General features: G+C 43.6%; 2 protein-coding genes across 2 annotated transcripts in view; both read right to left on the reverse strand.

Moving 5' to 3' along the window:
• ANKLE2 (ankyrin repeat and LEM domain containing 2) overlaps nucleotides 1-3,657 on the reverse strand; it is a 31,708-nt gene extending 28,051 nt beyond the window's left edge. Inside the window, exon 1 of the mRNA XM_065417832.1 lies at nucleotides 3,438-3,657. Within this exon, the coding sequence (XP_065273904.1) occupies nucleotides 3,438-3,657 (220 nt within the window). The remainder of the gene's footprint in view (nucleotides 1-3,437) is intronic.
• An 8,178-nt stretch (nucleotides 3,658-11,835) lies between these two features.
• Nucleotides 11,836-15,798, reverse strand: part of GOLGA3 (golgin A3) — a 32,205-nt gene continuing 28,242 nt past the window's right edge. Inside the window, exons 22-24 of the mRNA XM_065417659.1 lie at nucleotides 14,799-14,963; nucleotides 13,531-13,694; nucleotides 11,836-12,221 (exon numbers count right to left, since the gene is read on the reverse strand). Of these exons, the coding sequence (XP_065273731.1) occupies nucleotides 12,014-12,221; nucleotides 13,531-13,694; nucleotides 14,799-14,963 (537 nt within the window). The 3' untranslated portion in view covers nucleotides 11,836-12,013. The remainder of the gene's footprint in view (nucleotides 12,222-13,530; nucleotides 13,695-14,798; nucleotides 14,964-15,798) is intronic.

Raw genomic sequence — 15,798 nt, forward strand, 5'->3', positions numbered from 1 at the left:
CTTCTTACAATAGTATGAAACAACAAAAGAGCAAACGATTCACCCAATATAGGATCAATCTGACATGAGCAAACAATGGCCTAAGACATTATCCCCTTTTCAAAGACAGTAAAACTACTAACACATGAGTGATAAAGCAACTTACTTTCCCAGGATACTCCTACCTTTATTGCCATTTCACTAGCTGCTACATACACTCCTTAATAAAATTTACAACTTCAAGCAGAACACACATTAACAAAACATATAAGAACTCGCAGTTCTCTCACTCAAAACTGAATTTTAAGTTCTTGGAGTTTGAAGAAAAATTGCGACAAGTATTTCAATGAGATCATATCATTATCTTTGAAAACTCATGGCAATCAGGGGAGGTCCCGGATGATTGGAAAAAGGCTAACGTAGTGCCCATCTTTAAAAAAGGGAAGGAAGGGGATCTACAGGCCAGTCAGCCTCACCTCAGTCCCTGGAAAAATCATGGAGCAGGTCCTCAAGGAATCAATTCTGAAGCACTTAGAGGAAAGTGATCAGGAACAGTCAGCATGGATTCACCAAGGGCAAGTCATGCCTGACTAACCTAATTGTCTTCTATGACAAGATAATTGGCTCTGTGGATGAGGGAAATGCAGTGGATGTGTTATTCCTTGACTTTAGCAAAGCTTTTGATATGGTCTCCCACAGTATTCTTGCTGGCAAGTTAAAGAAGTATGCGCTGGACAAATGGACTATAAGGTGGATAGAAAACTGACTACATCATCGGGCTCAATGGGTAGTGATCAATGGCTCTATGTCTAGTAGGCAGCCGGTATCAAGCGGGGTGCCCCATGGGTCAGGTTTGTTCAGTATCTTCATTAATGATCTGGAGTATGGCATGGACTGTCCCCTCAGCAAGTTTGCAGATGACACTAAACTGGGAGGAATGGTAGATATGCTGGAGGGTAGAGATAGGATACAGAGGGACCTAGACAAATTAGAGGATTGGTCCAAAAGAAATCTGATGAGGTTCAACAAGGACAAGTGCAGAGTCCTGCACTTAGGATGGAAGAATCCCACGCACTGCTACAGACTAGGGACCAAATGGCCAGGCAGCAGTTCTGCAGAAAAGGACCTAGGGGTTACAGTGGACGAGAAGCTGGATATGAGTCAACAGTGCGCACTTGTTGCCAAGAAGGCAAACGGCATTTTGGGCTGTATAAGTGGGGGCATTGCCAGCAGATCGAGGGACGTGATCATTCCCCTCTATTCGGCTTTGATGAGGCCTCATCTGGAGTACTGTGTCCAGTTTTGGGCCCCACACTACAAGAAGTATGTGGAAAAATTGGAAAGAGACCAGCGTAGGGCAACAAAAATGATTAAGGGGCTGGAGCACATGACTTATGAGGAGAGGCTGAGGGAACTGGAATTGTTTAGCCTGCAGAAGAGAAGAATGAGGGGGGATTTGATAGCTGCTTTCAAGTACCTGAAAGGGGGTTCCAAAGAGGATGGATCTATACCAGGAGTCTCAAACACACGGCCCGTGGGGTTATTCTCTGCGGCCCGCGAGCTCCTCGCGGCCCCCCGCCCTCTCCCAGCGTTTATCTAGAGCGGCTCCGGCCCGACGCGCACCGGGGGCAGGGCAGGCTCCCTGCCTGCCTGCCGTACCCCCGCGCCGCTCCGGGAAGTGGACGGAACCTGGGGGAGGAGGGGTGTGTGTGGCTGTTGCTTCAGGCACTGCCCCCAGCAGCTCCCATTGGCCGGGAATGGGGAACCACGGCCAATGGGAGCTGCTGGGGGCGGTGCCTGAAGCAACAGCCACACACACCCCTGCGCCCCTCCTCCCCCAGGTTCCCTCCACTTCCCGGAGCGGCACGGGGGCAGGGCAGGCAGGCAGGGAGCCTGCGCTGCCCCCGGTGCGCGTCAAGCCGGAGCCCACCCCCCGAACCTCTCCTGCAGCTGAACCCCCTGCCACACCCCTCCTGCACCCCAACCCCTTGCAGCACCCCGACCCCCTACCCTGAACCCCCCGCCACACCCCTTCTGCACCCCAACCCCCTGCACCCTGAGCCCCCTGCCGCACCCTGAGCCCCACACCCCAACTCCCTGCCCTGAGCCCCTGCCACACCCCACACCCCTCCTGCACCCCTGGGGGCAGGGAGGGGGTGGAGATTCCAGGGAAGGGGTTGGAATGGGGGCAGGGAAGAGGTGGAAAGAGGCGGGGCTTCATGGAAGGGGTGGAGCGGGGGCAGGGCCGCGGACAGCGGGGGGGGGGGGAGGAGGTGTCAGTAAATGTGGCCCTCGGGCCAATGTACTAGTCCTCATGTGGCCCTCGTAGTCATTTGAGTTTGAGACCCCTGATCTAGACAGTTCTCAGTGGTACCAAATGACAGAACAAGGAGTCTCAAGTTGCAGTGGGGAAGATTTATGTTGGATATTAGGAAAAACTTTTTCACTAGGAGGGTGGTGAAGCACTGGAATGGGTTACCTAGGGAGATGGTGGAATCTCCTTCCTTGGAGGTTTTTAAGGTCAGGCTTGACAAAGCCCTGGCTGGGATGATTTAGTTGGGGATTGGTCCTGCTTTGAGCAGGGGGTTCGACTAGATGACCTCCTGAGGTCCCTTCCAGCCCGGATATTCTATGATTCCATGATTCATTTAATCCCTCCCTCCTTAAAACCCACACAATCCTAAAACTCAGCCCTGTCTTTAGCTACAAATCAGGTGAAGAAGTAGCCAAGATTTGTGTGCAACAGAAGAATAATGTGTATGACTGGGGACTCTGTGTTTTGGCTATTTCTAAAGTGCCTATTACTATGGCATCTAAGAGTCTTACACCCACATATGTGGTAAAAATATACTAGAAAATGTGTCTGGGATAAGATGTGGGGAAGAGGGAGCCTAGAAGAAAAAAGGAGGGATGATTACTAGGGTGACACTAGTGACACAATATTGAGAAAACAGTGGGCAGACAACATGCGAGAGGGAGAGGATCTGGAAATTGGAGAGGAAAAACAGGGAAGGGACATTTTAGAAAGAGAGTGATCCCTGGGGGTGGTGCAGATAACATGTGATGGGGAGTTGGAGACAAGCAGTAATGCTGCCTGCAGGCAAGTCTAGCCAGAGGCATCTGGAGGAACACAGGCTGGGGAAGGAGGTTTGGGGCAGGCCAGCCCCACGACAAAGAGCAAGGGTGTGGCAGGCTCGGCGAGAAGAGAAGCGACGAAGCAGCTGCACGGCTCTCAGGGGAGTCAGGTCCTGCAAGGGGTCGGGGAGGCGCTCGGTGGGCAGGCCGCAGAGACTGGGGGCTCTGCGAGAGGGCCTGACTCCCCGAGGAAGAAAGGGCCCACGAAGAACCGGGGAGAAGCACCTGGAGGCCCCGAGATCTGCGGGGGCCATAGGGGCGGTTACCCCGTCAGAGCCCGGCCGTTCATCCCTCCCGCTCCCGGTTTCCCCGGAGTCTCTCACCTGGGCGGCTCCCACTGCAGCGCCGGCTCCCCCCGGACAGCGGGGGTTGCGAGGGGAGCGGCCCCAGAGCCCTCCGGCCGCCCGGCCTCCTGTCCAGCAAGCGGAGCAGCCAGCCTACCACGCCGATCACCGCGCAGGCGGCCAACAGCTCCCAGCCCGGCCAGCGGCCCCAGCCGGCCCCCCACAGGGAACCCCAGACCGACCCGGCCCACCGCTCCATTCCCGTGCCGTCTCAAGCCCAGGCCAAGCTCAGCCCACCCGCCTGACACCCAGATCCCAGACACTCCTTTAACAAACGCCCTTTAGGGACGGTACCTCAGGCAGCTTCCCGGCTTCCGTCTCCTCCTCCCCCCACTGCCCCCCCTCGCGGGCACCGCTCTCGCGCCCGCACTTCCCCGCGTGCGCCAGACCCCCCCAGCGGGCCTTACAAGGACCCCACTCCCCCCACCCGCGCGAGATTAGGTCTGTCCCCTCCACTGCCTGAGAGAAAAACAGATCACGGAGCTGCCTGCTAGGCAATCAGCTCCCCCTCCCACCTACACCTCCTGAGTCCTGTCCCAGTGCATGATGGGAAAGCAGAGCACACAATAATAAGCTGTTCACGCTACTGCCTGACGGGAATTTAACAACCGCTCGGCCTCTAGTGCCCCGCCCAGCCCAGGCCTGTTGCCGGATGGGAAAAAAACATGACGGGCTCATAGGAGCTGCGCTTTCCGCGCGCTGTCTGACGGGGAAGCGGTGACTGCACGCGCAGGGGCCGCACCGCACCGCGTGGTTTTTGCCCTTCCCGTACCCGCCTCCTGAAGTCATGGATTCCTGGGCGGGAGAGCCCTGCGCCCGCTGCGTCCCAGGAGTTGCTGCGGGGCTGAGGCTAAGCCCTGGGGCTGCTGCATGGGCAGGAGCCTCCCGCGGGGGCTGCAGGGGCTGGAGAGGGGAGCAGAGAGCGAGGGCTGCAGCTGAGCTCTTGTTAGAAGTTGGTTTTGAGCATAAGAGCAGCCAGGCTGGGTCAGACCAATGGTCCATCCTGCCCGGCCCGCGACGTGCCAGATGCTTCAGAGGAAGGAACAGAACGGGGCAATTTCTCAAGCGATCCATCACCTGTGCTCCAGGCCCAGCTCTTGGCAGTCAGAGGCTTAGGGACACCCAGAGCATGGAGTTGTATCCCTGCCCATCTTGGCTAACAGCTATTGATAGACCTAATTCCTTTTTGAACCCCGTTATCCTTTTGGCCTTTACACATCCCATGGCAACAAGTTCCACAGGTTGACTGTGCGTTGTGTGAAGTACTTCCTTCAGTTTGTTTTAAACCGACTGCCTATTAATTTCACTGGGTGGCTCCTGGTTCTTGTTATATGAAGGAATAAATAACACCTTATTCACTTTCTCTACATAATTCATGATTTTATAGACCTCTATCATATTTCCCCTTAGTCATCTCTTTTCCAAGGTGAACAGTACTGGTCTTTTTAATCTCTGTGGAAACTGTTCCATATCCCTAATATTTTGTTGCCCTTTTCTAATTATATCTTTTTTGAGATGGGGTGTCCAGAACTACACACAATATTCAAGATGTGGACATACTATGTATTTATATTAGACTCCCCCTTTCCCTTGTCTAAGTTCTGCCCCATCGCCTCCTCCCACCCCCAAAACGTAGTAGGTTGAGTTGTAGGGGACAAAATAGAGGGTTTTCCTGTCAAATATGAGTTGATTTGGACAAGTGTTTCATGGATTGTGTAGGATACAGTGATGGCTGGAGCTGCCGTCCTGGAATCTGTTTTGTACACTGTTGGTAACACTGTAGCGTGGCTGTATCACACTTTTATTGTTCTAATACTGATACTTTCACTAATTTAAGAACTTTCTGTTAAAATCTTTTGAAAGATTTTTTCCAATTTTATTTTTTTGTCATTCTGAAGATTTGTTACTCACTCAGTTAACAAAATTTGGTCCTTGTGGAAGTGGTGTAGTCCAGCCCTTGATAATGTTCAGCTAAGGCTACCGTGAGTCACTGCCACATTAGCAGCTAGATACCAAAGAACTTGGGAATCAGTAACACCATAGGTGCTGTGGATGCTGCAGCACCCCCTGGCTTGAAGTGGTTTCCATTATAGACAGGGTTTACAGTTTGGTTCAATGGCTCTCAGCACCCCCACTATAAAATTTGTTCCAGCATCCCTGAGTAACACCATAAAAAGTTTATGCAGATAAACAGTTTAACTTTATTTTTAAAAATAGTCCAAAGAAACAGCACTAATCTTGACTCAGCCATTTAAAAACAAGCAGATGGGTGCAGAAGCCCTGTATTTCAGCAAAATTATTATTTTATGAAAAAGTATTCCTTTATCCAGTTACATTTACAGTATATTCAGAATCTGATCCCCAGCCCTTCTGTCGTCCTCTAGGTGCATAGGTTTTATTTAGAACCAGACATGTCTGGTTTCAGAAAATACTGCCGTGTGGGTCCCCCAGGGCATAGGTACCTTTCTCAACTGGCCACTGCTCTTTCACTAGTTTTAGAAGCCCTACTCTGCTTCAGTGATTGTTTCAGTGCCAACAATGTACTTAAGCTAGATAAAACAGAAAATGTAAACAATCTGTGCCCCAAAAGAACTTACTCTCTAAGACAGGCACAAGACTGGATACTGTATGAAACCCAGAAAAGGGACTAACATACAGCTTCTTGTTTTATTAAGTATCACAAAAGCAGCAAGGCTGGAGGAGGAACCTGAAAAAGAAGAGGTTGGAGCTGGCTGAGGACAATGTATTGGTAATGGTGGACTCCTAGGGACATGGGGTTACTTTTGGCCTATGTTTCAGAGTTTACTTGACCTGCTAGTTGATGGAGTCCACTTTGCAGCTAAAGGGCTACCAGATTAATTGATAAGTTTCCCTGGAGTCTGGTTGTCTCCTGACCACTCAGTGGTGTCTGGCTCTGATTGAGTTTATAGTTCTACAGTTGTTTTTAGTTTGCTCTTCTTGGATAGAAAGTAAATTTGTGTTTTTACAGCTATCCTTTCGCTAAAATAAAACTACCATTTTAAAAGTCTCCACCCACTTAAGAGGGCAGCAACCCTCTAAGAACCAATCACCGAACCAAGGTTTTTCTCCTGGAGGCAAGGCTGAATTTTAACCCACTTTATGACATGGCTATCTAGCTTGGCCTCACACATATATAAATCTGAAACACAGACAGCTTGCACCAGATGCCTCTGAGGTGTCAGAGTGCCTTGGAATGAGCATCATTGGCAGAGTGGTGGGAAAGTGAGCCAAAGGGAAAAAACTAGAAAAGGGGTGAGAGATGTGGAGACAGATGAATTAAATTTAGAATCCCTTTCGTACCAGCTAATTTTAACATACATCAAATTAAAAATTTTAAGCACCTGGCAGATAAATGTAGAAAATAAGTTTTAGTTTCCTAGGGCAACATTTCATCATGAAAGCTGATTTTTTGACTATCAATTATTTTTGAACTACAAATTGTTTACTCTAAACTACACCCACTACTTGGTCCTGTCTGTGTTACAGAAGTGATGTGCTAAGAAAAAATCTTGTAACAAAGTTTTTAATTAAATGTATGGTTTTGTCTGCAATGTGGACAGATCATGAATCAAAGTGTTCTTTGAGAGCCATTCAAAATTATTTTAGTAAACATAACTGCTGTCCACTGTGAATAGTACACCATTTCAAAAAAGAAGTGATGTTAGGCTTCATTCATGCTGACCAGCACAGCTGTAAGACCTGAAATCATATTAAAACCGTTATTGTAGGACAGTTTCAGGACACAGTCAGTTAATGCTAAGACCTGTATGGACAAGGCATGTACAGCATATCGACCTTGAGAGTTTATAGGGATTGTACAGGCATGACACTACAATAAACCAGCCAGTGTGTACAACTTTAAATGAGAGGGCTTGAAGTAGAGGTTGACAACATCCCTTTAACTTACACTGTTTAATGCTGAAAGCAAGGTACAGTCATTTATTAGTTTCTTTTCATTTCAAATTTCTGTATTTAAATTAAAATCATTATGACATTTCCCGACTGTTTAGTTTTGTACATTTGACTTCAAATGTCAGCAAAATCCAGCCAAGATAGATGCACCCCACTTATTTTTCATCATTCCTGACATGTTCAGCACACTCTCAATAAATTAAATATAATGGAAACATAATTACAATGAATCTTAAAACATTTAAACTATTGATTGTAAAGTAATATACAATAAAATATTCCTTTAAAATAAACAGATCTTTTTAAAAAGTTTCTGTACAGCATCTTTAGAATTTTATATATAAAAAAGTTTACTGCAAAAAAGTGTACTAATTTCACTATCAAAGTAAAAACATGAAACCCTTTACCAAAAATAGTTTATTGCACAAAACTTTTAAGGATTTCCTATGCACACCTTAATTTTTTTTAATTACATGCTTTGTAAGGTCATAATCATTAGTTGTACATAGTATAACTCCTCCCTCCCCTGGGTTATCCACTCAGAAACTTTGTGAAATGACAATGTTTTTATAAATACAATTGAATTAGACAGTAGATGACTGAAAATCACGTATAAAACATGACAGCGTTTCTTTTACAATATTTAGAACGTTTCCCTCCCATCATATCCCATCTGGCTAGCATTAATGGTTACTCTGGGCTGTCACTGCTTTCATAATGAAAACACTGTACCCATAAAAAAGGCTTCTGGTCACTGGGGGTATGACATGCAAGAATTCACACCTCACTCCCAAAATTAAGATAAACATACATCACCAGTTTGTGCATCTATTAAACCAGTAGTGAATTTGCCATCTTTGAATCAAATTTATATTGCCCAGATTAATCACCATCAATGCACCCTGGGGGATATCTTAATTGCTGTTAAACCCTCACAACACTGAATTTCACTTATATGAGGAGGAATATACAATACATTAATGTATATGCCCTAGATAGAATTTCCATTCTGGGCACTATACTATACTCCTTACACACATGAAACTCCCACAGATTTCAATAGGGGTATTGCCTGAGTGAAGAGTATGGGATCAGACTCTTTTCACAAGAAGAGGAAGGACTGAGTTGACCACCTAATGTGGCACACAAAAATTTCCAAGTAACCTGGAAGACAATGGAATTAAACTTCATGCAAAATACAACACCAGAGACTAACTATAGAAGCTTCCTTCCAACATAGGTTTAAACAGACAACTGGGAAATTTTCTTCAAAAAAGCAAAAACAATACGTGGTTTTGAAAAATAATGCTGCAGCCTTTACCACCTTATTACTTAGTCATTTTTTTACAATACAGCAACATTTATTTCTCTTTCATCATTAAAACTTGGCTGGGGAAGTAGCAACTACTAGGAGTGAGGAAACATACATAGAAATTACATTCCATTGCAGTGCAAAACCACAGCAAAAATAGATCCCTTTGAGATTATTCCTTTAGTTTCTAAAAGCACACCAATGTTAATGAGGCACTGATTTTCTTCTTAATTATTTGTCAGTGCTCTTATACATGCAGGAGGGACCAGGGTTTTTATTCCCACTCCTAGTTTTACTGGCCTGAGAAACAAGAGATCTGAGACTGCTGTGGAGACATTATGCTGAGCCCCAGGGTGGAAGGGAGAACCTTTTAAAAAACAATCACCACCTCTCTGAATTAAGGAATAAGGTTGAAGGGCTCTAAAGTGAAGGCTTCGACCTGTAATGTGCTGAGCATCTCCTAGGATATGCTGAATTCCCTCAACTCCTGCTGACTTCATGAGTAGGATGTCCTCAGCACTTCATAGGGTTTAGCACCCTCAAGTGTCATCCACCCCTTTTAGGTCCCGAGGAAGGGTTTTGTTTTTGTTTTGTAAAGGGTGGTGAATATAAATTAAAGGAACAAGAAGTATGATATCTTAATGGTCTAAAAAAGGAAACTGGGTACCCTCAGAGACAGGTTGGTTGAGTAAAGGAGAAATCAATTTTCACATAACAAATGTACAGAGCCGTCCCTTGGGTACGGTGAATCAGGATGACCACTCCAGGCCCCGCGCTTTGGGGGGCCCCACAGGCCAGTGTGATTGGCCGGTGTGGTCGGTCCCAGAAGAGACAGATTCGTCACTTCCGCCCCAGGCCCCGCACCTCCATAGGGACGGCCCTGCTAATGTATCTCTTTTCTTAAGAGGAAAACTATACACATAAGGCTACTTTGCTGTATTAATATACACTGATGTCTTTTAAAGCGGTCATAAGAAAGATGCAGCATTGCCCTGCAAAAGGGTGCATTATGATAACTAGTACAATACAAATCTCAGATAAATGCTTTGGCTGTACAAATGTTGCCAAACTTACAAATTAAAACATAATGGATTCTTAACCTGTAGATAATGCATTTTGTCACACAGAACAGTAATATTAACCCTGCACAAATGGTGTTTTACTTAAAAACCTGAACATTTGATACATTTTTTTTGCACTGAATATATTAGTCATTATGTAGTTTTAACTTGATCAATTAACAATACAGTATTTTTATTTTTTCCTCTTAGAGCACAATATACAGGCAGCTTAAAGGACATGAACAGCAGCAAAATTAGTCAGTACCATTTACTCTGTAAAATAAGACTTAAGTAGTATATAAACATTAGCACATCTGGGAGAGTCAATAAAGCTTTTGGCTTTTTTAAAAACAGTTCAGTAATCCTACATGATTGGCAACTAATGCCACATTAAACCATTCCTTCCCTCTCAAACCCGAAATCCTTGACTTTTAACTTTAATATCAGTCCTTCATATTTTATTTTAGCAAAAAGATAAGATATAATCCAATATTGGAGTTTCACAGTCAGTCAGTTTAGACACTGTTGTAGTACAAACTGTTCAGCAGGATTAGAGCTTGAGTAAAAGGGGTTTAGAGAACTAAATTTTGAGATAAAAGGTAAATTGGTTTGTTTTAGCTTTTTTTTTTTTTTTTTTTTTAAGATATTGCAAAAAAGCAGCCCTCTCAGAGGAAAGATAACTGCCTTTCTAGAAAAAGATGGATTTTGACCATCTGCAGAACAGAGATAAGGATGATAATGTGTCTCAGTATATGCAAAATCTAAGTACCAAACAATCCTTATCTCACAAGAACCTCATCAGCTTTTTCAGTAATTTAATCTACTTGTATTGATTGGTCAAAAAAATCCAAACTACAGAGCATGTAACTGTCCCTATTTTCTATATCTTTCAAGAAAAACAAAAAGTACATGTATGTATGTGAGCATCCACTGATTCCTCTAGATGTAAGTTTGTCATGTGCAAAGTGTGATTCAGACTGTAGAGTAGGCAAAACAAAGCATCGGTGTTACTTCTAGAGGAATGAGGAGGAAGGGATGACCTATCCGTGCACTGTCAACAGGACAGGGATGTGATCAAAGGAGAAATGACTCTAAGGCAGTTGCTTCAGTCATCTTGCATTAGATTGAGCAGGGTGCCTCTGCAAGGAAGGCTGCAGTAGTGCCAATGCTCCCATTCATAAACAATGTGCACCTACTTGGGAGCAGGATGAGAAAAGTTAAAGCTAATGAAAATAAAAATAATTTTATAGGCATATCATTTTGTCTTTAAGATACAAATAAAATAGTTACATTTCTAAAATCTCTGTGTTTTTGGGCTAGTTTCTCTAAGGACTATATACAATGTTTTCCAACAGTAAACTTAAATGTCATACATTAAAACAATGACAGTAACAAAAACACCCATGTGTCAATCTTAATGTACTGTATAAGCATATTAAAACAGACACTCCAGGTCAGATGATTATTATTTATATACATACCCTGTACCGGGGATGTCTACTTCAGAAATTAACTAAAAAGGTGCAAAAAAAGCATTTGTGCAGTGAAACAAAGCTCCCCACTGGCCTGAGAATGCAAGAGGGAAATCAGGCACTCCAGACAATGTCCTGGGCAAACATTGCCAAAGAAAGTTACTGGTCTGCACTGACCAACTTTTATAGTCCATTTCTTTTAATATAGGGCAATGGTGCTTGTCATAACTAGAGACAGGCTTGAACCAAAATCTGAAATCCGGACACCTACAGCCTGAATTCAAGAGGGTGGAGGTTTTGGATTCAGATTCCCAAGCCTGACCAGTGCCTATGGTTGGAACTGGAAAAAGACTTACTTTTCCAGATACGATTTGGATGCAGCCCAAGATGGTGAAAAATTTGAGATAATCTGATGTTGCAAGATTACAGTGATTCCTTAACTAAATTAAACAAATCCAGATCCAGAATCTAACACTGTCTTCTTGGCCTATCTCTAGTAATAATTCAGATTTTTTTAATCCTTCCTCTGAATTTCTGCCTAGACTCATAAATGGGCCAAATTTATCATCTGTCCCCAACATGGATTTCACTACTTCAATGAGATGAAACCATCCCTCACAGGAAACCTTAATACAGCATGGTCCACAATGAATGTTTTACTGATTCCTTGAAACCATTCATTTGCTCTGCTTTTGCCTTTAACAAAGAAATCCACTGAAACAAATAATGATAAAGATTCCTGTACACACTTAAAGCAGTTGTGATGAAAAACAATGGTCATTGTTTCAACACTTCTTTGTCACCAGCATTATGATTCTGTTCTTTTATGTCCACAGCAGGAATTTCCTGCTCGCCTGATGCTGTTGCAGGACAGGTAGAAGTTAGGTCCATTAATTGCCCTTCGATCTGAGTCCATGAAGACATTGATTCATGTACTGTTATGGTGTGTTCCTCCATCTGACGCTGAAGGCTGTCCATTTCTTGCCTTTTGAAAATGGTGGGAGAGAAAGCGGAAATATCAGTTGAAAGTTAGTCACACACACAAAAAAAAAAAAAGGGCATGATTGATTCATTTCAATCATTTCTGAAGTTTGATATCTACCCAAAATTACCTGAAGCATAATGGAAACACAATGCACTTATATGTGGGAACTGAGAGCCAGTCTATGCTGAAAACTTACATTGCATAGCTAATGTCTCAGAGATGTGGATTTTTCACATCTCTAAGGCTTGGTCTACACTAAACCCCCAAATCGAACTAAGGTACGCAACTTCAGCTACGTGAATAACGTAGCTGAAGTTCAAAGTACCTTAGTTCGAACTTACCTCGGTCCACACGCGGCAGGCAGGCTCCCCCGTCGACTCCGCGGTACTCCTCTCGTCTAGCTGGAGTACCGCAGTCGACGGCGAGCACTTCCTGGTTCGACTTATCGCGTCCAGACAAGACGCGATAAGTCGAACCCAGAACTTCGATTGCCAGCCGCCGAACTAGCGGCTGGGTGTAGACATACCCTAAGAGACATGAGTTAAGCCAACCTAATCCCTGGTGTAGACAACACTAGGTCAACAGAAGAATTTCCCCATCAACCTAGCTACTGCCTCTCAGGGATGTGGATTAACTACTGTGACGGGAGAGTACCCCTCCCGTTCCTGTAGTGACACTGAAGCACTACAGCAGTGCAGCTGCGGTGTTTTAAGTGTAGACATTGTCTAAGTCTCCAAGAAACGCAGGATTCTTAATCCCTGGGCTGGGAGCAACATGGAGAGGATACACTTAGTCCAAAGGGAGAGGGCAACATTGCAGTGTGCTCTTTTCCATACATCCCCCTGGTCAGGCATGAAGCAGAACTGTAACCTCAGTGGAGGCATTTAACCTTCCCAAGCAGCTGGGTGACAGCAACTTGGATGTACATTATACTAACATACTGATATGCTGGAGAGCAAATAATGCTATGAAGTGGAAGAAGAAGGGGCAGAAAGCAATAGAGAATAAGGAACAGACAAAAACCTTAGCACACTCAATCAACCTGCAATCCCAGAATCTGCTTTGGATAGGGAGGGAGTGTAGCTCTCTTAGCAATACAGCTCACTTGGGAGTTTTGTAGGGTGAGATATGAAAATTGCTACAAAAATGAAAACGTTTAATGAACATTCTATAGCAGACAGGAATCCAGGCAGCACATCAAAGATAAAACTAACACAAGGGTCACCTTCCAGATGCAGACTAGTGGCAGACTTTAAAAAATATGTTTAATATTAAATAACGTGGTTTTAAAAAAAAAAAAGTGTCATACTTTAGTTGGCGGAGACAGCTGTTCAGGTTTTTTAAAGGCTCCTTGCTCACAGCTGTTGGTGGTTTCAATAGCTCTTCTAGCAGCGCAGCAGGGACTGGACAGTCAGGAATCTTCACTGGAGTCACAGGATTTGAAGAATTAGTCTCTCCCTTCAGTTCCTTCTTCTGTTTAAAGGAAAAACAAAAAACCCAAACAGAAACAGAATAAAACACGTTCCTCAACGTCACTCTTGCCACATAGGAACAGTGTTAAATCCTGCTCCATATCTACATACTTGCATAATGGTCAGAGTTCAGAGGATAACAGAAGGTTACTCAAAGAGTAGGCTCAGCTACATAACAGACTGAATCAGTCTAGTATGTCAGCCATACTTGTGGGTAAACAAATATATTCTAGACAGGTAGGTGAGGTGGAGTCAAAGGTTCTTCAGTTCTATATACTATATAAGAGGGACAGTCTCTAGTCAAGATCTCATACTATTAAGGGACCAATGAATAGGCAACTGAGACAGTATGGAGTTAAATTAATTGCCCTGGTCCTCTGTGGTAAGTTTAACTATAAGGGGGGGGGGGGGGGGAAGAGTTACTCAACAGTTCAGACAAAATACTGGCATAGGCATTTTGGGCTAGGCTGATGGGACTGATTCTCAAACTGTAATCAGTGGATCACCAGTGATCTGCAAAACCCTTCCTGCTGTTCTCAAGGTGAAATATTTTGATAATCAAGTACTGGGAGATTGGAAGGAGAGTTGGTCCATGAAAGATTCTCTTACTAAGTAGTCAGCAGAAATAAAAAGAGAGAGAATCACTGCTACAGTACCTTTCTTTATAAGTACTAAATATGAGAACTAGTGAAGAAGCCATTAACTGTTGAAAATATGAGTGAAAGAGACCAGAAAGGACTTGGACAGACTGCATAAGCATGTGCCCTTTTAAGGGATTATCTAAAGGAATGAAGCTTTGCCCACCATTTATTATTTCTCTCTCTCCTTTTTTGGTTTGTTGCATTGAATCAACATGTGAATGCAACATGTTGCTTCAATACACAGAAAGAAAGACATTCTGCTGAAAGAGAAGTGAACTCCCTGTTTACAAACCAGCAAATCCCCCAGGAATTACTATTTAAAAAATAAGAAAACCACTGATCCCCACGTGTAATTCTGACATTATGGTTGTATCAGGGTTCTCATGAAGTTATGCTACAGAAAACTTTGTTCCCATGTCACATTCCAATTATTTTAAAATAAAGTATTTTTCCTACTTAAATACCTTCTTCATCTTGCCATGCTTCAGGTCTGTCTTCAGCTGCTGGTTCTGCTGCAGCAGTGTCTTCATGCTGTTCTTCAATTCAGTCACTTTAGCCTGAAGCATGAACTTGTCCTTTTGAGTCATTGACAGATCTTCCCGCACCATCTCCAACTCGGTCTTGATATTCTAAAGAATGAAAAATTAACCGTTAAAGAAGCTTAAAAACAATGTGAGGGAAACAGTCTAAAGTGGAAAATTCCAGCTTATTAGTATAGTGTTCATATTTTAACTGCTAAAAACCATTAAACTGCAAGCTGAATGACTCTAGAGGTTTTATATATTCTACTAGTTTAAATATTTCAATTACTTGCTAAATTCTAAAGTCAGATGCCAGTGTAGGATATACCACTAATATAAGCCAGAAATATTTAATTCAATGCATTATCTTTTGAAAGAGTGTTATAGGACAACTTATTTAAACGACATATTCTTGCTCCTCCTTGCAGTGATAGATACTGGCATAATTTAAACTATTATCTATAAGTCCTACAGTACCTATTCCTATCAAGTCATTTGTTTGATAATTCCCCAGTGCAAGGTTTCTTGAAGGGGCACTGTCAAGTGAAGTTTAGATTTAGATTTTGTAAAAAGTAAGTTTTGACAAGACCCAACAGAAATGTTTCCATCGTTTCTTTAATTTCAGTAGTAACTACCGCCCCTACACTACACTCCATTGCTATTATTTGCAAACTGGGCACAGCATTGTGTTCAAGCAGCACTGTGTTCATGCAGAAGAACCAGAAAGTGACGCCAATTAGAAACACATGACTAACCTATGCTGATTGTCCAAGCTCGTTTCAGTACAAAAAGCAAACACAATAATGAAACAAAACTCAAAAAGTCTCTCAGTTTTAATCATCTACAGTTTTATATGTAACACTGGTACAGTACTTTACTTTTTAAGCTTATAGTATCCCTCTAAGTGTTATCCTACTAAGTATCTCCTCCCCTATTGTAGATT

The sequence above is a fragment of the Emys orbicularis genome, chromosome 16 (genome assembly GCF_028017835.1).
Source record: "Emys orbicularis isolate rEmyOrb1 chromosome 16, rEmyOrb1.hap1, whole genome shotgun sequence".
Classification (NCBI taxonomy): Eukaryota; Metazoa; Chordata; order Testudines; family Emydidae; genus Emys; species Emys orbicularis.